General features: G+C 45.9%; 1 protein-coding gene across 19 annotated transcripts in view; it reads left to right on the forward strand.

Moving 5' to 3' along the window:
* The window catches only part of Ppip5k1 (diphosphoinositol pentakisphosphate kinase 1), a 41,573-nt gene that overhangs the window by 13,626 nt on the left and 11,881 nt on the right, over window positions 1–16,066 (forward strand). For 10 of the 19 annotated variants that reach the window (XM_035446897.1, XM_035446900.1, XM_035446898.1 and 7 more), the window contains 13 exons: window positions 87–208; window positions 446–628; window positions 3,322–3,463; window positions 3,615–3,838; window positions 4,081–4,208; window positions 4,412–4,526; window positions 4,693–4,800; window positions 5,950–6,063; window positions 6,223–6,387; window positions 8,285–8,434; window positions 9,067–9,157; window positions 12,109–12,234; window positions 12,959–13,021. In XM_035446897.1, coding sequence (XP_035302788.1) covers window positions 87–208; window positions 446–628; window positions 3,322–3,463; window positions 3,615–3,838; window positions 4,081–4,208; window positions 4,412–4,526; window positions 4,693–4,800; window positions 5,950–6,063; window positions 6,223–6,387; window positions 8,285–8,434; window positions 9,067–9,157; window positions 12,109–12,234; window positions 12,959–13,021 — 1,731 coding nt within the window. The remainder of the gene's footprint in view (window positions 1–86; window positions 209–445; window positions 629–3,321; window positions 3,464–3,614; window positions 3,839–4,080; window positions 4,209–4,411; window positions 4,527–4,692; window positions 4,801–5,949; window positions 6,064–6,222; window positions 6,388–8,284; window positions 8,435–9,066; window positions 9,158–12,108; window positions 12,235–12,958; window positions 13,022–16,066) is intronic. The other 9 variants (XM_027422052.2, XM_027422058.2, XM_035446901.1 and 6 more) reach the window with 8 other exon arrangements.

Genomic DNA, 16,066 nt, shown 5'->3' on the forward strand with positions numbered 1-16,066 from the left:
GCTATGAGGATAATAAAGAGACAATTAGTATTTGTTCCCCACACAGCTTTGTAACAGTCTATGCTTGGAATTTCCTTTTGCTCCAGGTGACTACGCTGGCTTCCCTGGCTGTGGGCTGCTACGTCTCCATAGCACTTTCCGTCATGACCTCAAGATCTATGCCTCTGATGAGGGCCGAGTCCAGATGACTGCTGCTGCCTTTGCAAAGGTAAACCCTCTGGTTCTTCCACTGCCCCAGCTTCCCTTAGGTAGAGATGAAGAGTTCGGAGGACCAGATGGAAAGTGCTGGTATACTAATTCAGAGAAGTTTGTGTCCATCTCCATTCTGTACTGCTGAAAAGGAGCTGGGAATGGGCGGAGTCGGCCTCCTGAGGCCATCTCTCCATCCCGTATCTGGGATGTCTACCAGGAAGAGAAGCTAATAGACCTTGTACTTTCCTTCCAGGGCCTCCTGGCTCTAGAAGGAGAGCTTACACCCATTTTGGTGCAAATGGTGAAGAGTGCTAACATGAACGGGCTGCTGGACAGTGACAGTGACTCGTTGAGCAGCTGCCAGCACCGTGTGAAGGCACGGCTGCACCACATTTTGCAGCAGGATGCACCCTTTGGCCCAGAGGACTATGATCAGGTACCATGCTCCCCCTCTCCTGAACCTAATTCCTAAAACTCTAAATAATAGTACCCACTATATGCCAGGCACTGTGTTAGGATATTTAGCTACAGTATTTTGTTTAATCCTTACAGCAAAACTGGTGTCCACAGTTTTCATTATCCACAAATTCAAAGATTAAAAATATTTTTCTAAGTCTGGCATCAGGGTTCACTTGGCAGACCCATCACAAGACTATTTAGAATCCTTGTATATCTCATTCAGTGTAAATGTTATATATTTTGCTTCATTAATATTAATGTGTTTGGCTGTGCCTTAGGCCCTGCTAGAGGTATCATATACCATGTGGTTTATGCATTGTTTTAAATCCTGTAATCTAAAACAAACAAACAAACAAAAACCTTAGTTGTCAGTTTCAGCTGACTTGGGGTCTTAAGGTTGGAGGACTGTTTCAGTGATCTATGTAAGAACTGCCTCCAGGATTATAACTTAGGGCATCAGTTCATTGTCTCCGTCTTGGGCTCAGCTGGCCTTAGTTGTGTTCTCCTAAAGTCGTAGTGCAGTGTTGACTGGGGCTGGAATCTAGTTGAATCTAGAGATTTAACTAGAATTCTGGGGTGGCTGGCTCTTTACTTTATCCTCTCCCTGCAGCTGCAGGACCTATTCCCTTCACAAGAACTTGTCATGTGATTGGTCTAATATCTCAGGTGAAGCTTAGGACTCACCCAAAGCAGAAACTTCCCAAGTTTTCTTCTTCCTTTTTTTTTTTTTTTTTTTTTTTTTTGAGGCAGGCTATTGCTATAGAGCCCAGGTTGGTCTTGAATTTGCCATGACCACCCCCCTCCCCTGCTCTGCCTCCTGGCTGTGAAGCTTCTTAGCTGTCTTAAAGCAGGAGCCCACAATTAACACAACACATGTTTGTTATTTTATATTGGTGAAGCAGTCACAAAGCCAGCCCTGATTCACGGACAGGGAGAGACACAGAGTTAATGGTCTCCTTTAACCCACCTGAGAAACTGTTAGAACTGCCTACCCTCTTCCATCTTACAGAGGAGGAAGCCAGGTTCTGAGGGACTCAAGCATCCCTTTCAAGATGATGTAGGTCTGGACCCCTGGCTGCTAAGTGCTTGTTGTGTTGATTACAGCTGTAGCCATTGCCAGTGTAGTCTTCTTTTTTCCTGGCTATCTAGGCCACAGCTAGCCAGGCAGTAGTTTGTTTTTAACTGTTCCACACCTCATTTTGATAGGTTCTTTTTTTTTCTTTTTAAATATTTTTTATTTTATGTGCATTGGTGTTTTGCCTTCATTTCATGTATATTTAGGTGAGGGTGTCAAGTCCCCTGGAACTGGAGTACTGGAGTTATAGACAGCTGTGAACCACCATTTGGGTGCTAGGAATTGAACTCAGGTCCTCTGGAAGAGCAGTCAGTGCTCTTAACTACTGAGCCATCTCTCCAACTCAGGTTCTTTTTGTTTGTTTGTTTAAGTATGTATTTTTAAATTTTTTTAAAAAATTTATGTGAATGATTGTTTTGCCTTCATGTATGTATGAACACCACATTTATGCAATGCCCCTGAGGTCAAAAGAGGGCATCAGATACCTTGAAACTGGAGTTACAGACAATTGTGAGCTGTCATGTGGGTGCTGGAAAACAAACTCAGGTCCCCTGGAAGAGCAGACTCACTCTTAACAGTAGTGCCACTTCTCTGGCCCCTCTGATAGGTTCTTGAATGACTTACTAAGGGGAACACTTCTCTTATTTTCCTACCTAGTGTTCACTGCCAAACAGAAAATCCAGGGTACTCTCCCTTTGTTCATGCCTCCTTCTGCTAGTAAGAATGAAACTTATGAGGCCTTCACTGGAACTCTATTCCACCTATATTTATCTCTCCCCATTTCTTTTTCCTTTTAGTATTTTATTTTTGAGTGTATATGTGCATGTATACCTGTGTGTGGCTTGTGCACTTGAGTCTAGGTGCCTATGGAGCCCAGAAGAGGGTGTTAGGGCTCCTGGAACTGGAGGTATAAGTAGCTGTGAACCACCCAATGTGGGTTCTGGGAACCAGACTCTGGTCCTCTGCAAAAGCAGTAAGTGCTCTTACCTATTGAACCATCTCTCCAGCTCTCCTCATTTTGTATTGATGGTAACTGTCTTAAAGGCTTGAATTGGAAGCCAGGTGTAATGGTGCACACTAATCCCAGCACTTGAGGCCAGGCTGGTCTACAGGGCAAGTTCCAGGCCAGCCAAGGCTACATAGTAAGACCTTATCTCAAAAACAAACCAAACAAATGAAAAACCCAAAAACCTTGAGCTGAAACCTAGTTAGAAGTGACACTGGTACTGTAATGTAAGTCAGTATGAGACAGGCCTCTCTATTTCTCATCAGAACATTCCACAGAGACTGTAAGGAATTTATTCTTTATTCTCCAGCATTTTCTATGTGTATTTTACAGCCGCCAAATAAAGTGTAAGTATACTTGAATTTTTCTGGACTCTGAGATTTTTAAGATGGGTCCCTCATGGATGATCATTTATTGGAGCAGTGTCCTCATCTGAAGGGCCAGAACTGCCAGGATGCCCAGGAACTTAAGAACCTTCGGAAGTGAAAAAGCAGGCAGATCTGGATTGCAGCCCGTTTCTTTGTAGTAAGCCAGAGTCTGGGGAAGTAGTCTGAGCCCAGCCTGCTTTTCTGCACTATGTTCCTCACAGCTGGCTCCAACTGGAAGCACTTCTCTGCTCAATTCCATGTCTGTAATCCAGAATCCTGTGAAAGTCTGCGATCAGGTGTTTTCCCTGATTGAAAACCTTACCCGCCAGATTCGGGAACGGATGCAGGACCCCAGCTCTGTAGGTGGGTGTGAATACTACTGTCTGCCCGCTAAAGCCCAGGCACGGATGCATTCCTCAGGAACTCCTGATCCTTCTGGGTCTACTCCAGAGTTGTCAGGGTCTTCTGTCGGAAGTAAAATCTGGCCCCTTTTGACTGTCTGACTTCTTCTCAGACCTGCAGCTCTATCACAGTGAGACACTAGAGCTAATGCTGCAGCGCTGGAGCAAACTAGAGCGAGACTTTCGACAAAAGAGTGGGCGCTATGACATCAGTAAGATCCCTGATATCTATGACTGTGTCAAGTATGATGTACAACACAATGGGAGTCTGGGACTTCAAGGCACAGCTGAGTTGCTACATCTCTCAAAAGCTCTGGCCGATGTGGTCATTCCCCAGGTGTGTCTCATATAATGGATCCAGTAGGGTGGGAATACTGAGAAGGAAGGAAGGAAAGGAAACTAGAAAGGAAGCTTGGAGAAGGAATTCAGTTTTTACAGTTCCCAGGACTAGTCTGTGCATCAAGACAGACTGAGGAGACTTTTGGAGGGGATGTGATGGACAGGAAAGAAACTCCAGACCTGAGGGAAACAGATGTGGGACAAGACTAACTGAGCCTCTTCTTCCTGGCCTGTGACCAGGAGTATGGGATCAGTCGAGAGGAGAAAATGGAAATTGCTGTGGGCTTCTGTCTTCCACTACTGCGGAAGATCCTACTTGACCTGCAGAGAACCCACGAGGATGAGTCTGTCAACAAGCTGCATCCCCTGTGAGGGAGGGCTGGGAGGGGAACCGGATGGAGGGAGGGAGGGACATTGGGAACCCTGGGGGAGTCAAGGCTGAGACAGGTGGGGAGCCAAGAAGAGAAAGGATCTGGGACCGGGAAGAGAGAAGTCTGTGGGTGGGAGGAGGAGTTTTCAGAGGCTCAGAAAAGGGTCATCTGACTGGTGTCTGATTTACCTTTTATGTCAGGTACTCCCGTGGAGTGCTCTCTCCAGGCCGCCATGTTCGAACACGCCTCTATTTCACCAGTGAGAGTCACGTTCACTCCCTACTCAGTGTCTTCCGTTACGGGGGACTTCTGGACGTAAGCTTCCTCCTCCTTTGGACCTCTGAGCATTTATTTTCTAGCAGTCATCACTTGTCCTTCCCGTATTTGTTTTTCCTGTGAACATTTGCCATTCTCCTCTGTCCCCTGCCAACTCCTCTTACTTGTCCTTGGGCGCTGGCTTACCTTTGTTTGTGTTTGGTAGGAGACGCAGGATGCACAATGGCAGCGAGCTTTGGCTTATCTTAGTGCCATCTCAGAGCTCAACTACATGACCCAGATTGTTATCATGCTTTATGAGGACAACACTCGGGTGAGGAGCCAGCAGGGCCAGCAAGGCGGGATGAGGGAAGGGCCCTTCTTCCAGCTTCCCTTTTATTTTTAAGTGTGTGTGTGTGTGTGTGTGTGTGTGTGTGTGTGTGTGTGTGTGTGTGTGTGTGCATGCATGCACTGTACATGTGTAGAGATCATAGAACAACTTGTAGGAGTTGACTGTCTTCTTCACTTCATGGTTCCTGGAGATCAAACTCAGATCACTGGGGTTAGTGGCAGACAGACACCTCTACCTGCTGAGCTGTCTGTCCCACTGGCCCACAAAAGATTCTTTTCTTTTCTCTTCTTTTTTTCTTTCTTTCTTTCTTTCTTTCTTTCTTTCTTTCTTTCTTTCTTTCTTTTTTTTTGTTTTTTTTTTTTGTTTGTTTTTTTGAGACAGAGTTTCTCTGTGTAACAGTACCAGGCTGGCTTGAAGTCACAGAGATCCACCTGCCTGTGCCTCCCAAGTGCTTAGATTCAAGGCGTGTGCCTCTATTGCCTGGCACAAAAACTTTCTTATTCTTAGATTTGTATAGACTTTGGGCAGTGGTTTTTCTTCAACTGCCATATCTGTTGCTGTCTTTGAATTGTACTCGATAAGTTTGGGTTTCATCTTTGAAAAAAAAAAGAATTTATAGAATCCAGCTAGATGCAGTGTGTAGGTACAGCATGGCACAGAGCACCTACAAGAGTCCTACTGAAACAGATCCCATGTTCTGGGGTGATGTTGAGCCAGAGAGATAACTTAGAACACAACTGTAGAATTTGGGACAGTGTTTTATGATTCTTATTTTTGCTAATATCTGTAGACCTCTCTCTGTCTCTCTGTCTGTGTGTGTGTGTGTGTGTGTGTGTGTGTGTACATACGCATGCCTTCTGCATCAGGCTTAGCAAAGACATCTCTAAAGTTCTGCTGTGTATATCACAGGCAAGCTGTTCCTGGGAGAGGTGGCAGGGAAGGATTGTAGAACTGGAGGTGAGGTGTGAGCTCCTATAATAGGTGAGCCCCAGACTGAGGGCAAGACCCAGAAACCTCAGTCGTGGCTTTCCTGAGTGGTTGTACCCTTTTGAGTTCCTCTCTGCTGTGCCCTCATATTTGTCACCACGTCCAGATTCTCCCAGTTACCCTTCATATGGTGACACCCTATAGGACCCATTGTCAGAGGAGCGGTTCCATGTGGAGCTACATTTCAGCCCTGGAGTGAAAGGTATTGAAGAAGGCAGTGCCCCGGCTGGCTGTGGATTCCGTCCAGCCTCGTCGGAGGTGGGTCAGAGGACTGGGATTTGGGACTCTAGGACTTAGGCATCAGGGGACCAGGTGGTGGGAAACTGGGAAGTAATCCAGGGTGATTCAGAAGGTTGAGGAGTTTGGTATTAAGAAGATGGAAATCATTAATGCCTCTCCATTTGTCTGTTATTACAGAACGAGGAGATGAAACCAGATCAAGGCAGCATAGAGAACCTTTGCCCAGGGAAGGCATCAGATGAACCAGACCGAGCATTACAGACCTCACCCCAACCTATTGAGGGCACTGGCCTCCCAAGGAGATCACCCCTCATTCGGAATCGCAAAGCTGGCTCCATGGAGGTAATGAGATGGATACAAGAGGATGATGGGGTACAAGTACTCATAAGAAAATATCCATGTTTCCTCTGAATCTTCTTGAGACCTGAAGCAGAGTCCCCTTGCAACAGTTTTATGTTTACCTAATATTCCTTTCACAGCTGGTCCCCAGTAGAACTTCTTTAAGCTGGTTACTACTTGTGATGGTAAAGACTTGCCAGTGAGCGGTACCTAAGAGAAAAGGATTTTAAGATAAAGTAGAGGCAGCATGAACTCTGGGCTGACATCACCGTTTGATTCCCAGAAGCTGTGTGACCTTGTCCAGGTAGCTTCTCAAGCCTCACTTCTTTTTCCATCTGTGCGATATGAGTAATATCTACCTTACCTTATAGATGCATTAAACGTAGCTACAGGAACAGTGCGGTTGATGTTAGAGGCTAGGCCCTCTTCTGTTTGTTCAGACTTGAGCAGATTCCTGGCACTTGAGTGCCATTAGGATTATCTATACTGTCACGCCGGAAGGATGTTGACCATCTAGAGTTGTGTGTGTCTCTCCTGTTGAGATGGTTTATCTGCCTGGGTCTGTGTTTTGCTATTTTTAGATTTTTGTCCCAAATCTCACTTCTGGTTTTCCAATCTAGACTTGTCACTGCATCTCCTTACTGTCCTCCAGGTTTTGCTTTGTCTTTCTTGGTAACCCAGTTTTCTTCTTTGGCCCAGTAATACTTTCATTTCCTCCACGACACTCCTTTCAATGCCATGACTTATCCCTGTCTCAGAGACTGCCTGCTCTGGATACTGCTCTGGACTCCTGGATCTATTCAACTGGCTTTTTACAAGTCTCTGTCTTGTGGGATTTGGTTTTTCTGTTTTAGAGATATCTCAGAAGAATCTACAATAAGCTTTCATAGGTTAATACAGAGATTTACATTTCAGATTTTGGAGAAGGCCAAGAAAATAAACTACAGTCTCTATCCAGACTTATCCCTTGCTTCCTGATTATTTTAGGGGGGAAATGCTGTGTTGAACATGCGGTTCCTTTAGGAGAGATGAGATGTGCCTTAGTTTCTCTTGAGGTGCAGGTAGAACGTGGTGCCAGCACTCTGCACACACTCTCACCCTTGTGCAGTAGATCCCATGGACAGGATGGTGTGTAATCGTCTGTCCTTGGCTGTCCCTTTGTCCCTTTATGTCAGCACGAAGAGCATAAACAAAGGAGAATTCTGTGACATCCCCTTTCAGGCTTACTAAGATTGTCTTCTTTCTGGAAGCTTCCTTGAATACGATCACGTTTTTTTCTTTGTGGTATTGGGACTTGAACCCAGAGCCTCACACGTGCCCGGCAAGTGTTCTACCACTGAGTGACATCCCCATCCCTTTCTGTTATTTTTCATTTCGAGACTGAGCTTTGCTCAGTTACCAAGGCTGGTTCTGAACTCACTCTGTAGCACACACAGACTTTGAACTGGTGATCTTCTTGCCTTCTCCTCCCGAGTAGCTGGGATCACAGGCCTGAGCCACTAGACCTGTCTACAATTCCTGTTGCAATTGCATTTCTTCCTTTGAGTTATGGGTGTTGCGTAGATCCTGGCTTGTTCAGTGTGATGACTACCCAGCATGTGTTCCTTAGCAAGCTCCTTGGTCACACAGCCTTTTATTATTAATGCTTTCTCTCCTTGCTCTGTAGGTCAGGATTGGACGTCCTATTATCATCAATGACATCTCATCCCTGCTTCTTCTCTTGTCATCTCATATTTTTGAACTGTTTTAGATTATAAAAACATATGACCCTAATAGCAGCTATGTCATAGCTGGCCATCCTCTCCGGCTCTCTTATTGGCTCTGCCCTAGGGATACTGGGGCTTTGGGAGCTTGGAGGCTAAAGGAGCCTTGACCGGCTTTCTACCCGGTCTGATTGCAGGTCATGAACATGCAGTGCACAGGGAACCTGGACCTGATCCCCTTGAGGGGACGGCGCCGAAGGAGGTCAGGAGACCTCCCCCGGCTCTCCCCAGCCATCGGCCTACAGCCCCGGGCTGTGTCCACCACTCACCTGGCTTCCTGCACACAGGTGTCTCTTCCTGCCTTGACTTCCTTTCTTGCCTTCTGTCTTTGCTTTTGGGTTCTAGGGAAACTGCTCATTGTCTAGGTGGGATGTATTGTATGTTGGGGATTGTGTGATTGGCCCTCATGGGTATTTTGAGGGAAAATAAATCAGTATCATGATTCCAGGAATACTATAATTGGAGAGGGGGCTTCTTGGCTTAAATAAGAAACTGAGGATGGCTGTATTCACCTCAGCTGTCCCTGGAAAAAAGAGAGGGCAGGCCATACTTTATTTGTGGCTGAGTCACAGTGATTGGCTTTCTGATTCCTAGGAAGAAACAGGTAAGACTGAAGTGCCTACTCTGTTGGGGATGACCAATAATTTGGACCATGGTTCATCGGATATGGGGTGGGGGTGGGAGGCTGCGAGGACCAGTGTTTTGGCAGTAGAAATGCCTTCTAACATAGATGGACTCCCAGGACACCTCACCTCTGCAGCGTGCACTCTGTTCCCTTCTTATTCTTCTTTCACCATAAAAATCTTCAGGCTCATCTAATCTTTTTGATACTGCTTGGCTTTGTAGGGGCAGGAATTCAGAACCTGGGTCTTATACTTTGAGATGACAAGGGGATTAATATAGAGTCCTTTTTCTTCAGGTGCTGTCTGAAACTTCATCTTCAAGACCTGGTGGCTACCGGCTGTTTTCATCTTCACGGCAACCAACAGAGATGAAGCAGAGCGGCCTAGGTAAGTTTTCCAGCATCTCTCACCTTTGTTGTTGGAACGGGTTGTCTGTCTGTTATCCAGAGTTTTATTGTGGGAAATCTTTATCTCAGAAACTGAGACCATCCAGTCAGTGGCACTGTCAGATGTGGGAAGGGAAAATAAAATGGAGGAGGCTGGAGTTATGTGTGGATGGATCTAGGTGATTGTTTTCATCCCAGAAGATTGTTTGCCTTTTGATTTTCCCCACCAACCCCCATTTCCCTAGCTGAAGGGTATTTTTCTGGCTTTCCTTCTCATTCCTTATCTGTCGCTCCAGTCTAGCCCAGACTGTAAGGGGCCGTGGAGGCTTTGACCCTTCAGAGTTATCAGTGACAGGTAAAACGAGAGGCCCTTGTGAACTGCAGTCGACATATTTCCATGTGAGACCTTGGGCCACGTCTTCTTCTGAAATTTGGTTTTCACGCCCTGCTTTCCTAATCCTCTAACTTTTTCCTTTCTTCCCGGAAGCTTGAGGGACACAAATCTGAGACGGGTGAGGTGGCAGAGGCCCCCCTCAGGACATTGAGGGGATATCTCTTGATGTTTTTGAGCCCTGGAAAGGGATGGAGAACATCCTTCAGCCTTTTTCTAAGGACACAGCCTTGAGGAAGCACCAAGCCTCAGAGGGTATGGGATTCTTTGGGGCAGTCCTTGAGATGGACCCTGTCTCAAAAAACGAAAAAAGAAAAGAAAAAGAATAAGACATAGGAGCTAGACATGGTAGTACACTTTTAATGCTAGCACTCAGGCTACACAGATGAACCTTGTCTTGAAAACCAAAACCAAAACAAAACAAAAGAAGAAGAAAGAAAAGAGAAAAGAGAATAAGGTATAGGAGCTGGGTATATAGTGTAGTGGAATGTGCCTGTAGACCAAAGCACTTCGGGGGATGAACTGGGAAGTTCCCTAAAACTCAGGGGTTGGAGGCTAGCTAGCATGGACAACATAGGGAGACTCCTATGTCAGAAACAACAAGCGGAGTAAGGCAGAACCTGGGATACACAGAACTAGTGACAGATGGTAAGATAGAGACTCCCTCTGAGATATCTGAGGGCTGGCATGATTGTACCAGGAAAGTACTCATAGAGGAAGTTAATGTAGGACAGAGCTTGATGTGGTCCAGGATAGAGCCAGCTCCCTTCTCTTTTCTTTGAAGAAGAGCAGACATCTTTTACCGTGTGTCACTCTGTGGAACTTCAGTCTAAAGCCTGACTGAACATGGAAGTTGGCTGCATAGAGGGGTCCCGAATTCCATTGCCCACCTGAGCTTTCTGATTTTTGTGGTATCCCTGAAATACTGAGACCCTGGTCTTCTCTGTAGTTTCAAGGGGAACTGTCCTCTTCTCTAGTCTGAATATGAGTATGACCTCCCCAGCCAAACCCAGGGTCATGGTTATGATGGATTTGGAAGTAGTAGAAGGGCAAATCCCAAGAATCCGAATCTCAGTCTTGTTTTTTTTTTTTGTTTGTTTGTTTGTTTTGTTTTTTTGGTTTTTTTGTTTTGTTTTTTTGGTTTTTTGTTTTGTTTTTTTGTTTTTGAGACAGGGTCTCTCTATGTAGCCCTGGCTGTCCTGAAACTCACTATATAGACCAGGCTGGCTTTAAACTCACAGAGATCCTCTTGCCTCTGCCTCCCAAGTGCTGGGATTAAAGATGTGCACCACCACACTTAACTCAGGAATGCCAGTCTTATGACTTCCCAGTTACTGTGTCATCGGGGCTATAGGAGGACTGGGGAGTCCAACCCTACTCTAGACCGCCTGGGGACGTTTCTGACCCGACTTACCCTTTCCAGAGGTTCTTCAAGTTTCATTTACTCCTCAAACTGGGACTTCTTTTTGCTTTCTCTGAACTTATACATATGAGCAGCTGGTTTTGATCACAGGGCTTGCAAGACAATAAACTTTTCAGAACAGGAAAAGAAAGTTTTTGTTGTTGTTGTTTCCTGCTTTCTGTCTTAGTAGGGTGCCTAGCACATAATTGGCATGTCCTACTTTATAAGCGACTGGCTTTTCAGATGTCTTCTGGTTTGTGTTTATCTTGACTTCAGGATCTGTGCTGTTGCACTGTGACAAAAACCCTTCTCTTCTAACCAAATGCAGTTAGTCCCTGGAGGAAGGAGACCTAGATTCTGGTCCTCCTTGGCTCCTGTAATGTGACCTTAAGCAAAGGAGACCCCTTTTGGATTTGTTTCTTCACCTGTTACGTAAAATGAAAAGGTTAAGCTAGATGGTCTCTGAGTCCCCTTCAGCTTTAAAGGCACACGGCTCATACTTGTAAGTGAAAGATCTGCAGGATAGGATGTTGGATGAAGGGCATGGAAGTAACTGTGTGCCGACCAAGTACCCAAACCCAGTCTCTAGTTTCAGGGGAAGCTTTTCCCTTTCAAAACTCTCAGGGGCTAGATTTCTAGGCTTCTCAACTCCTCCATCCAGAGTTAGGGGAGCGCGCTCCGGTGAGGTGGTTCAGCAGTAAAGATACTCACTTGCTGCCAAACTTGATGACTTGAGTTTAACCCCTGGAACCGTCATGATGGAAGGAGAGGACTGAGTACTCCACGTGCATGTCATGGCTGCATTCTCCCCTCCTACACAAAGTAATACAGGTTTTAAAAGTTTAGGGAGACTTACCTAGTCTTGTAGTGCTGCTGACAGTTACCTTGGAAAGCCCACCCACCTCAGTCTATTGAATACCTAATAAGACTAATAGCATTTTTGTAGTGGCCTTTTGTCTCTGCCGTGTAGATCTTCTGGAGAGTTGCTACTTTGCTTGCCTGGTGTGGCTATAGACAGTAGTGGACACTCTTTGTGGTTACTTGGAGTAGCTGCATTGTGGTGGCACTGAATGGCTGTGTGTGTCTTAATGTTGTACTGTGAAGTTCTGTGTTCTGTATGCAGCTGTGTGTGGCTACTAACGAGCTCCCGGCCTTGCAGGCTCACAGTGCACAGGGCTGTTCAGCACCACAGTGCTGGGCGGCTCCTCCAGCGCTCCGAATCTTCAGGACTACGCCCGCAGCCATGGCAAAAAGCTCCCGCCTGCCAGTTTAAAGCACCGAGATGGTATGTGGGTGGGTCTTGGGGGGGCAACTCTCTCTCTCTTTTTAAAAAACAAAACAAAACAAAAAAACTTGTCTCCCAGCAAGCATACAGCTCCAGAACTGTTCATGCTTAAGATGGCCCTGGTGGTGGCCTTACACCAAGCTTTCTTCATGGACAGTAGATGGGAGAAGGAGCCAGGGCCCCCCCCACTCCTCCATTTGCATTCCCTCTCACCATACAAATACTACCTATTTATGCTTATCCCTTCATAATCTCCCACACACAGCCTGGCTGCATCAATTTGTACTCTTTCCTGGATTCTGGCCTGTAGGGTGAGGACCGAGAGGATGACCCATGGTCAGGAGGAATGCAGTGGAGTCTTGGTTAGGTTCCAGGGAATCAGTGTTAGGGACGTGGAGGTTGCTAGATGACAAGATGAAATGAAAAGATACTGGGGGAAGGGAAGGAAGTTTCTATACAGACTTTGTTTTCCAAATGGCTAGGAAGAGAACGTGGTGGTGAAATCAGGGTTGTTTTTGTGGGACCATGTTGTGGTAAAGGTGACACCAACTACTTAGAGATTACAGCAGAGGAAATACATGAAGTGTTGTAGCTAAGGTCCAAGGGTCGGGAATGGGACCAGGTTATATAACAAGGTAAAGAAGCAAGTACATAGTGGGCAGGTTCCAAAGCCAAGGGTGGGCACAGGGGTGGGTATAATCCCCGTGATGTCTTTTCTCCCCAGAGCTCTTGTTTGTCCCGGCCGTAAAACGATTTTCTGTGTCGTTTGCAAAGCATCCGACTAACGGTACGTTTGCTTCTGACTCAGCGTCATTCCTCCTCCTCATGTCACCTCCAGACACTTAACCCTGAGTTCTGACACTGACTTTGCCTCTCCTTCCACTATTTTGACACCCTGCTTTCTCTGAATGAGCCCCTCACTAAGTGTCCTTCCTGGGACATTTTCCTGGTGATAGCCATAGTCATGGCTGTAGCCTGGATAGGCTGACCTATTCCTGTTGCAACTCAGGGTCTGATTTCCATAATCACCATCATCACCATTCCATAACTTTTGTCAGCATCACCACCAAAACATCAGTCACAACTGTCCCTTTCCTATCACATAACTGCTGGGCTGTGTGCAGACATACCAGGGTTTCCTTCTCAGCTGAGAATAGCATCGCCTAGATAGGGCTCACTCTCTCCCTGCTGTCTCAGCTTACGTGATTTTGATCTTCTGTTTCACTCTCCAGCTCTTGATGGGGTGGATGCAGAGTGTGTTCTCTTCTGGAACAGCTCGACAGTTACTTATTAGGGCTTTGGTTTGGACATGTGACCTCCCATCTCCATAGTCCGGTCTCCCGCCATTTCATGTACTTTGTGTGGCTCTTGTGTTCCTGACATCTGCTTTATGTTTTACTAACCTAGTGCCTGGGCCTAGAGAACAGGAGCCCAGATTGCTTTGGGATAAAAGGAAAACAATAGAAAGGAATGGGAGGTGTTAGGTAAGGAGAAAGGACTGTGCCTTCAGGTTTCTTTCTTTCTTTCTCTTTTTCCTTTTTCCTCATTGGCTGAGTGGTCAGTGCTCGAAAGTGAACCCTGGTATTTGTGTGTACTAGCCATGTGCTCTGACATTGAGCTAGGCTCCAGCCTCTTCATCTTGAGTCTTGACTTTCCGTGAGGCCAGGTATACCTATGGAAACACTGAGTCAGAGGAGCTGGGAGTGACGGGATGAGATAGGAGCCCTGGGAGAACTCAGGAATAAGCAATATTTTAAGAATATAGAAGAACTAAGTCTGTATACATTGCACCCTGAAAAGTTATGGTCTCTTTGTGGGTTATGACAAGAGAATCTAAGACCTATTCCCTATTGAACTTTTTTTTTTTTCTCTCTGTGTTGTATCTTGTCCCCTAAGTAAAGCCACCTTTATTAGATAATGGTTTTCTTCTATTCAAGAGCTGAGACTCTCAGAGGAAGTTAAATTATTCTGATTTCCTACCCCACCCCCCATCAGTTGCCTCACCAGTGGCAGGTGTTAGATTTTAGCCTGGTCAGGTCATGCATATCCTCTAGACACTGCTGGAGTCTCTCTCTAGGTTGACCCTGTATTCGTTCAGTTCATCTCCACCTCCAGGCTCTCTTTTCTGCCTGTGGCCAAAGTCCCCAGCTGTAGTGATTTGTCTGTGCTAACTCATATAGTCTCACATACCATGGTTGTCGTAGAGGAGAACTTGATGCCCAAACCCCAAGCCTGGGACTTGGACTTAGTCTATAATATAGAAACAGGAGCTTGGGTCCCTGAAATAAGAGACAAATCATGTATCTCCCAGTTTCTTGGGTGCCATTAGAGAAAAACCCAGGTTCATACAAACAAATCCTCAAACCTTTATCTCTAGCTCTCAGAAGCCTTGGTTGACAGACTCAGCAGCTGAAGAAACAAGAATTAATTTTGCTGTAAGGAGGAAAGGAAGAAAGACCTGGCAATTCAAGTATAGTGTAGGAGAACAACCCAGGTCTCTGACATCTTGCACACTTGCCCTGGGTTCTTCTAGCCTCCTCACTTCTCTTGTGTTTGAGCCAGGAGCTTAATATTCTTGCAAAGCCAGGACCTGGGATCTACCGTTTGTAACAAGAAATTTGGAACTATTGTATTTGACAGAGAAGATCATCTTGATGGCATTTAGCACTTAGGACATGAGAGCTCTACCCCATGGCCAAGGTCCTGCTTTACTGACTCAGCAATTCAGAGCAGTTGCTCTGTCTGCAGTTGTCTATGGCAGATTCTTTGTAACGGTGTGCCGAGTGAGCCTACTATCTAATATCCCCATCTCCTTGCATGATGTCTGGCTTTGACACGGCAGCTGAAAAACAAACAAACAAAGCCCCCTAAAACTGGACCTGGCTTTGGAAAAGAGACAAGGCAATGCTGTGTTCATACTTTGATGGAAGAACAGCCCCTTGTACATCCGGCTCCTGTTCCTGATGAGCTCTTATATCCTGTTACTACAACCATGATACGGGTGTGGTACATCTCTATATATGCTGAAGTCACAAAAGCAAATTAATCTAGTGGGAAAAAGACAGTGGTCATCCAGAATGTCAGAGTGCCCAGTGGATTTATCAGCCTCTTTATGTTGTGTCACCCCACACAGCTGTGTGACTGTTGCCACAGTCAGGCCTCACTACTAGTCCAAGAGGAACTAAAAACCAAGCTCTTTTTGGAAGCTGTGGTCTCATGGGACCAGCAGGTGAAACGGTTCTGATCTGGGAGTTCTGAGCAGTCATCTTCACCCACTTTGATTCTCCTGCCTTTGCTGTATCAAGCCCTGGCTCGTCCTCACGTCAGTCCTCGTCCCCATATATTCCCTCCAAGGCCTGACACTGCTGTTCCTCTTGTATCCCTCGTCGATGCCTTTGGATGCCTTCAACTGTCTTGCTGCTGAATCCCAGACATCCACAGAATGTCCCAAGTGGCTAAAGCAATGAGGGATTCTGAATTAAAGCTCTTCCACACACCAGCTGGACAAAGAGCAGTTAGACTGTTCACCCGTGGAAAGAGAACATAAAGAGATATAACTCTTGGCCTGAGTGAGGGACATATCACCACCACCACCACCCATATCCTGAAACTAAAGTGTTTATTTGTACAAGAGTAAGGTAAAGGGCAGTTAGTCATATTTGTATTATAAAGAGCAAGTCTGATTTTTTTTTTTTTTTTACCTGCACTGTTTCAAAGGAGTCCTACTCCTGGTTTCCCGCCAACATTTTGTGCCAGCCACCTGGCACCAGTCCCATCTGTGGCTATCCTAGAATCTGCGTCGCAGCGGGCCTTAGCCTTCTGGAATGTTTTC

Source organism: Cricetulus griseus, chromosome 6, assembly GCF_003668045.3.
Source record: "Cricetulus griseus strain 17A/GY chromosome 6, alternate assembly CriGri-PICRH-1.0, whole genome shotgun sequence".
Taxonomy (NCBI): Eukaryota; Metazoa; Chordata; class Mammalia; order Rodentia; family Cricetidae; genus Cricetulus; species Cricetulus griseus.